The sequence below is a fragment of the Magallana gigas genome, chromosome 4 (genome assembly GCF_963853765.1).
Source record: "Magallana gigas chromosome 4, xbMagGiga1.1, whole genome shotgun sequence".
Taxonomy (NCBI): Eukaryota; Metazoa; Mollusca; class Bivalvia; order Ostreida; family Ostreidae; genus Magallana; species Magallana gigas.
This window is the reverse complement of record NC_088856.1, coordinates 37377104-37386169: the sequence shown is the minus strand read 5'-3', so window position 1 is coordinate 37386169 and position 9066 is coordinate 37377104. Positions and strand designations below refer to the sequence as shown.

General features: G+C 34.7%; 1 protein-coding gene across 1 annotated transcript; it reads right to left on the bottom strand.

The window, feature by feature from the left end:
- Window positions 1-5966: 5966 nt before the first annotated feature.
- On the bottom strand, window positions 5967-8260 carry LOC136274277 (tripartite motif-containing protein 5-like). The gene is made up of 2 exons (XM_066080723.1): window positions 8194-8260; window positions 5967-7673 (listed from the first exon to the last, which is right to left on the bottom strand). The coding sequence occupies exon 2, from the start codon at window positions 7671-7673 to the stop codon at window positions 6141-6143; it is 1533 nt and encodes a 510-aa protein (XP_065936795.1). The 5' UTR covers window positions 8194-8260; the 3' UTR covers window positions 5967-6140.
- Window positions 8261-9066: the final 806 nt, after the last annotated feature.

Sequence of the window (9066 nt, the reverse complement as noted above, 5' to 3'; positions counted from 1 at the left end):
TCGATCGCACTCATTTCCGATTTGCAAATAATATAGATTACATGCTATTTAACACTCTAAGGACTTATTTGAATGACTCAAACTGCTGAAAACTTTTTTCGATAGGAACATGCAATATCTAATTTATCAGCGTTAAATTTGCATCTTCAGAGGTTTTAAAATCTTATAAAAAAATTCACATACATATATGTAGATACATTTCCGGTTGTATTATTCATGATTGTCATTTTCATCTTTACATGTTTTGTTTTTCAGATACAAACACAAATTAATATCTTAAAGGACATGTAACCGCCTGAAAGATCATTATATCATTTCAAATGGGTAGCAAAGACACATTCATCAGGAAAAAAATGTGCACTAATCAGTGTCTAGAACATGTAATTTTGAATCAATTTCATATTCCCCGATTTCCACTCAGCCACAAACAGGTTGTCGTTGGTGTCCACACATAAACCGTAGGGACAACATATATCGCAGTTGTCAATGTAGCGGAGGAACTGTCCGTCCTGATCAAGGATATGGATACTGTGGTTGTTACAGTCAGCCGTCAGGATCCGACCCTGGCTGTCTGTGGTGATGCCGTAAGGATTAAATGATCTGGTGGCAGTAGTGGATGGCCCATTGTATGTAAAGCGATATTTTCCTACTCGGCTGGCCACAACTACTGCACTGGCCCAACAGATAGATACACAGATATCTTCATTCCTATTTTCATTAATGTATTTTATGCCACCAGGTGAATACAGAGGGAGACCGTTAGTATCAAACTGGACACTTTGTTTCTCCTTTCCTTTTGAGGTACAGTAACGCACGACTTTTGATTCTCTGTTATTATCACTGTCCATGATTACCAGGAGGTCACCAGAGGCAGTCGTACAGACACCATGGGGTCTCCATTTCCTTAATTTTATCTCCTGTATCTGTTTTTCTTTTACTATGTTTAGAGTTTGATTAATGTAGTCAGTATATGCTAGATAGCCTTGTTTTGTTATTGCAATGTCCTTTGGTTTATTCCCTGACTTGGTTTCGATTGACTTCACTAATTCTCCTTGAAGGTTGAAGAGTCTCATGATATGGTCATCGCTGCAAGCCCAAACTTCTTGATCACTCTGACAACACACACTGTACAGCCGATTTATTTCTTCGTGTTCAGTTCTTATTTCTCTGATTATTCGCGGTTTTTCAGTTCCCGGTCTTTCATTCGGAGAAAAATCATTAGAAGCAAAAATTACTGCAAAACCATGTTCATCTGATAATAAGAGAGAACCAAACTGTTGATAGATATGTTCTTTTTCGATCTTTTGGGGCGTAAATATACCCCTTGGTGGGGCCGATTTCCGTAAAGGATGCATTTTTTTAAAATCACTATTCCGTGATTTATATGCAAAGGTAAAGCTTATATCATTGGACTCTAAAACTGTTTGGAGATCTGTTATAAACTGTGTGATTTCAGACATAATGCAAGTGATGTTGGTTTCCTCTCCCCATAAGACGGCCAAACTGTTGGATTCCATACTATTGACGTCTGTTGTAAGTTTTTTGATAATTGTATCTATTTCTCTGTGCCAATCATCTCCATGCTTCTTAATGTCTGTTCTCTGTTTCTCAAAGTGTATACTTATATCGACTTTTTCCGTCTGGATTTTGGAAATAATGTCTTGATATTGTGGATAAATTTTTTTCTCCAGTTCCTCTAAATCTCTTTGCAATACTTTTCTTTTCTTATCGAAACTTTTCAAAATGTCCACTTTTTTATGCTGCTCATGCTCACCAGAAGAAATACATTGCACACAAATAGGAATGTCGCATTCCTCACAGTGAATCACGCATTGTTTTGATGAGTGTTTAGAACATGTAGGAGTAGATTCTCGCTTTTTTATTGGTACAACTTTATGGTCTTTGGATTCATCTGAAAGATGATCCCCAACACACGCTTTACACAAATGAATTTGACAAACTTCACAGTGCAAAGAGGTATGTGTGTCACAGATATGACACCGTAACACGTCCTGGGCACAACGTCGAGGGTCCATGGTCAGACACCGTAAGTTTGGTTAGTCATTGTATTTTTTTTCTAAAAATAAAAAAAAAACATTTTTATTAGTTATATTAAATTTTATATGGTCAGTCACCGTAAGTTTGGTTGGGCATTGTGGGTTTTTTTTCTAAAAATAAACAAAAAACTAATGTTTGGTTTCTTTGCAATTTATATATTTATACCACAATACCATTATTTTCTATTTAACCACATCAACATATCATTTATAAGGTAGGTAGTGTACTTGTTGTATCGATATATAATATATCAATATATAAAATTAATAGTCAAAGCTTAAACGACATCGATCTTGTTATCAAAAATATAAATCCTTACCGTCAGCTGTTTGTTCAATAACCGATGCTATTTCCATCTATACCTATTATAAGCGTTTCACCTGCAGTTTAGTTTAAAAAAAACCTTGGCCTGTTTCAGCAATTAGATATTTCACTTGTAATAAAAATGAAATACAGTTTAAAGGCTTTCATTGATTTTGATAATACATGTAGGATGCTAGAAGTAAAACATATATACTATACAGTTAAATTATCCATGGTGCTACAAATAATTTCCTGAATAATTTAGGAAACAATCTATGGGAAAATATAAATGTGCTTATATTGGTGCTTCAGATCCACTTTCACCGGCGTTTGAACTCAGGGTCGTTGGAACCCACTCTCTTAGCTGTGAGCAGCCAGTGCACTAACCACTTGTCGTCTAGGCAAGACAAAATGTTGCTTTTGTTGACAACCGAAACCTAGCGCATTACACGGTCTTTTCAATTGAGGTAAAATTCAGAAAAACGACAATCTGAGAGGATCGTGGCGATACACACTGTAGAGAAATATACATATTATAAGCACAAAAATTGCAATGACTCTGAATTTGACAAAGAAGTAATTTAGATAGATCAATCACAAAGATATTCGTCTTTTTGGAGCTCCCTAGGTTTTGTTTGTCTTTTACAGAGAGATGTTCTCTTGCCTAGACTGAGAGTTACACACGTGTTGCTATTAAGCAAAGTGTGTGATTCGAAATAACATCAAAGAGTCAGGGAAATTTCCGTGTGTTTCCTATATCTACATTGTTCCTAACAACTCTGCAGCTGGGTAGCGGTAAAATGTTTCGTTCTTTTAATTTTTAGCTATTATATGACATATTTATAGTAGTAACAAAGTAGGTTTTAATACATAGGTGTATCTTGAAAGCCATAACAGACTGCAAAGTGTTATTTGCCGCATGCAAGTTAATGAATCGATTTAATTGCTTATTAAACGGATTTTTACATCCTCATACGCTCAGGAAATTTTTTATGACGCAGTATCATGGGCTGAAAACTGCAGGTTTAAATTTTCTAAGTTGGTATGGTACACCTATCAATATTAATGATGTGGATAAAAGTACATTACATGATTTGATTGACCCTTTTCGGTATAGGGTCATAAACCCGTTCAATTGGGAATTTTTGATCGACAAATTGCTCTACTGGGAAAACAGTTTTATGACATATGACTCAACACAAGTTAGCAAAAAACCAAACATTATATACAGTTTTCTTGGTTTACATTTGAATGCATATAACATGATTGCTCATTAAATTAATGTTTTCGTCAATATATACAATACTTAACAGAACGCTAAGATATTTTGATTGATATCTCAAAGAGTGTGTTATTTAGCATAGTTACAAAATCAGCATTTCATCGTTCATATTGTATAACACTAATACACATTAGGTTTGAAAATTTTTTCAACGGGGTTTAGGAAAAAAACCGGCCAATTTTCAATGTGGAATAGGTCATATTACAGGACCCGCGTGCAATGAATATTATCCCCTGCATTATAATCAAATTACGTTCACCTGCTTAAAAGTTTACAATATTTGCCCCTAAAATATATTTTTTAATATTATGAAAAGTAATATTTATAAAAATCCCAGCGGCATTCGAAACATAACTAACATATGCATAGCTACGCTCAATCCCACTGCGCTTCATGGCTAGGTAATCTATTTTCGAAAAAGGTTATAAAATTATACTTGATTTTATTGTTTATTCGATAATAAGTACGTCACAATATTAGTAGTCCCCCCCCCCCCCCCCGACAATTGTACATGCAGCGGGTTAATTATTTTAAAAATTTCAGCTGTCACAAACTTTAAAACGTAAATCTGGTTAAATATTGTAAAATTTGAACAATTCTAAACCGGTAAAAGTATTTCAATTATAGTGCACTCTAATTCACATTAATATCAACATATGACCATACCACCTTGAGTTCTATTCAGTAACTACAATATTTCGTTTATATGTCATTGCGGCTGGTTTGTCTGTTTGTATTGAGTTTTCTTTGCCTTATTTGTGTAACACTCGGCTACTTAAAGATTGTCTATGCTGTCAACACGTAACCAATATGGAATACAACTGACACATATTGGGGTAAAAAAAAACAACAAAATTTAAATATCACTGAAATCTTATAATTCAGATTAGCATTTTAAAAGTTACCGTCACCAGATGGACACGGGAGCGTATTTGGGGTCTATATTTGTTGGGTAAAAAAATTATACACTGGCATGTTGTAATTTTTATCGTCTTATCAACATACAAATAAATTGTGTCTAATTATTTATACAAATATTTCATATTGTATTGATGTGATCCTTCCTAATTCAAATCACGTTATAAAGTTTGATTGTTGAAAATTGGTTTTTGCCATCGTGATAGCCTGTTTCCCTGAACTACCCACAATGCTAATTTGCGGAGCATTATGGGTAACCCAGAAACAGGCTACATATGAGTTTTCCCTACTGATATACATGTATATATCTTGTAAATTTTATCCATATATTTGAAAAATATCGTCTAACGAAATTTTTCATTTTTCATAAATAATTCTTATCTCAGAAATTGCTTTAACATATTTCCTGAACTTCTTTGGTAGAATTTTAGGCCCTGAGATATCCTGTTTTCACCAAAAAAATCTGTTTTTCTAAACACATACCAACATGCTTTCAAATTTGGATTTTCTATTTAATATTTATTTATACAAAGCTCTTCTTAAAGATTGATATTGTCTAAAAAGAGCAACTTCAATATTTGAATCCAATCATTTTAAAGTGTATGAACAATTGGCAATTGATGAGAAAAAACAACGCCGAATCCAAAAACTCAGGAAAATGAGAGTCAAGGAACATAGTTTACCTTGTGTACACCTTTGTATACACCGCCAGTGGCACCACGCCCGATACATTCATCTATCTTATACACATAATTCTTAGTGGCACGATATGTGCTCATTTTGTACACAATTTCGCCTACTTTGGAAAGCGTAACTTGTCCTCCACCCCCCTTCCCCCCTTTTAAAAAATCTTAAAGGGAAATAACTCTCACATCAGTAAAGGCTAAACTATAACAAATGAAAAATCCCTCGATCTTGCATGCACGGATCTCGACGGAGGGAAGTATCAAATGTCTACCGGGGAAGGGGATACCCCTCCCTCCACTAGAAAATCCAGGCTTATTGAGTTGACGTAGTAAGTTACTTATTGAATATATTTCTTGAATACCCCCCCCCCCTTTTTTTTTTGATAATCAATGTATGCCATATATATATATATATATATATATATATATATATATATATATATATATATATATATATATATATATATATATATATATATATATATATATATATAATAACTATAACTCTTCATCGATGAAATTATTCTATATATTTACGAATTAGCATACACATGTTTACATGAATGGTATATACTCCAACGTACACTGTACATACCAGTCATTGTACACTATCACTGTGTTGTTGTTACATTGTCTCACAACATACACACAGTACATACATGCAATTTAATATTGTATGGATATGCAATGTTTACTGCAGATACTTGTACACTGCCACTGTGTTGGTGAGGCATTGTCCCACCCAGAGATTGTTCTCATCATCCACAAATACACTACGGGGATACTTTACCCCTTGTTGTTCTGTACGTAGTAGAGACAAGAACTGACCGTACTGATCCAGAAGATGAACTGTTTTACTGAAACCATCACACACCAGGATGTGACCGAGTACATCAGTACATATTCCATAGGGACCAAACTCTGACCTCTGACCTCTGACCTCTGTAGGAGAACCTGTGTTGTCCTGATTTATCCACCACCACTACAGCGTGTTTTCTATAGTCTGATACACAGACATCACCATTGATGTTTTCTGTGATGTAGTGTGGATCACTATGCAGTCCCTGTCCTTTGTTGTCCCTCTGTATGTTCTGTATTTCTTTGCCTGTCTTGTTGTATCTGGTGACTTTAGCCTTGCTATCCTTATCCATCCCCACCAGTATGTCCCCGTTGATGTGGGAGGAGTGTATACTGAGTGGTTTCCAGTCTCCTGTTTTAATGAATTCGGTGATTGTGTTATCTGGTGTTATCCTATTGATGACTTTGTTTTGTTTGTCAGCATATATCAGATCCCCGTCCTGTGTGACAGTGTGGAAGCCATATTCACCACTGGCTTGTATCTTTTGTAACTGATTCCCTTGTAGATCTGTTTGGACAAGGTTACCAAAATCATTACTGACCCAGAGTCTGCCTGATTTACCCAGTGATATATGATATACACCATTAACACCTGGTACTGTGTACGTCCTGACCTTGGTGACAGAGGAAGACAGAGACAGTGTTTGTTTCACGTCAGATTTCTCTCTGTCTTTTTTCCTCTGTTTCCCTGTAGGTTTCAACTGTGTAGAGGCAGTCTCCATTGGCTTTATTTTTCTGTTCACTGGTTTAGTGTTAGGAACGGTTAATCTACCCAGTAGTTTGGCAACATCTTCCTTGCTGTGTTGACCTGCAGTAAATACGGGTAGGACTGGTTTTGATGTCTCTGGTATGGGTCTTATGATCAAGTTTTCTGAATTGAGAGCAAATGTTAATTGTTCTATGTTTGAAGGGGATAGGTAACCATAAAATGTTTTGATTAAATCATTGAGATAATTGATATAATCATCAATATTTTGGTTTTGGCCGTATAATGTTTCTAATAATGACTGTTCTATTTTGTTGACTTGTTCTGTATTATTTGATGTGACTGTGTTTATCAGCTTTTTCACAGCCTCAGCTTCAGCCTTCATTGATGTTTTTAAACATTCCATGATCTTCTTTATTTCTTTGACATCACCAGCAATATCCTTTTTCAAATCTTGAGAAGTTGGTTCGAAATAATTTCTAATTTTGGCAATTTCTTCTTGACATAGCGAAACTTTTTCATCAAAGACCATTTCTAGATCGGTAAACACATGACCGCAATGTTCTTTTGTGGTTGTACATTTGTAACAAAGTGGTATTTGACATTCCTCGCAGAGAATAACCATTTCTTTTGTGGGGTGGATTTTGCATTTCTCTACAGGAAGTTGTCGTTTGCGTTGTTTATAAGGGACCAATTCATGGTTCTTGGTTTTCTGATTTTTCTGATGTTCATCTCGGCATTGTTCACACATTGGTAGGTGACAGTCATTGCAGTAAAACTTGCAGTTCTTCTCACAGTCTTCAGTGCCACACACCAAGTAATGCTGGGCGTCTGGTGGGATTTGTGATTCAGATAATGCCATCTGAAATTAGGAAAATGCAATCAATTAAAAGGAAGTTAAGGTATTTATTTATTCATTCATTACCAACTTTTCTTCTCTGGCTAGGTATATATATATACCTGGTGCTGAACAGAAATTTAATATATTTTATTTATAGCAAGGCACTTAATCATGCGTGGATCCAGAGGGAAACGTATCCTGCAATTGTGTTGCGTTTGAAGGTTGCACGGTTAGTTTATGACACAGGTCATTTGGTTTATAGTATACAAATTATGTATTAATTAAATATACAATTGATTAAAAGTATACACTTTTTGTAAAAAAAAAAAATGGGCAAATATATGGGTCAATGAGGGCTAGTTCGAGAATATGCATGTCCCTATGTTTTAAAAAGGCCGCTACTTTCGGTTCAGTAAATATTGTCCATTGTTGATCAAATTAATAACCGTAAACGATATCCAATATTTAGGCAAGCGAATGTATGTATACATATGCCAACGTTTTAACATCATTAAACATCGATAAACTTGTTGTTACTTACCGTGCATATCAATGTGACCTTTAAGTTATTTCAGCCATAATCGGGTGGATGACGCCCTGATCATGAGATTTGAATGAGAGTATACGAGACTTGTGTAATTTACTTCCTGGTTGTATGACCTCTTACCTTGAATAAAAAGTAATTTATTTGCATGAAAGGGACCCGGAGTGACTGTGATACGCGTGCTATAGATGTGTGTAAACAAAAGTGTAAATGTATGTGATGCAAGATTTAACAGCACACGCACGTAGCATCGGGGGGGGGGGGGGACTTTTTGCGTAGAAAAGATTTTTCATTAACTTTCATACAAAAAAATTAATTAACATGGAGTTTTCACCCCGCTTTTCCTTTCCCGTGACCATGTAAAAAATAAGGAAAAACTCTGTATTGAACTTTTTCCGAAATGGGAATTATGAAAAATCATGACACCGATTTCTTGTTGATGGAAGTTTGATAATTTTTTTAATAATATAAAGGCCTATTACAACCTCAGAAATATATAATCAAAGCATTATTCACTTTATTCAAAGATAATGTTTTTTTATTGATTAAACACGTGGTCAGTGCTTGTACATGCGTTATATATATATATATATATATATATATATATATATATATATATATATATATATATATATATATATATATATATATATATATATATATATATATATATATATATATCTATATATCTATATATATATATATATATATATATATATATATATATATATATAGGTTCAATAGTATTATGCCTGCATGCGCGGATCTAGTATGTCGGCAGCCTCAAATACCTTCCGGACCAACCCCACACCCACCTCCCTCCCAACTCCTTTTTTAAAATATTCTGGTACCTCGCATGTGATGTGCCTG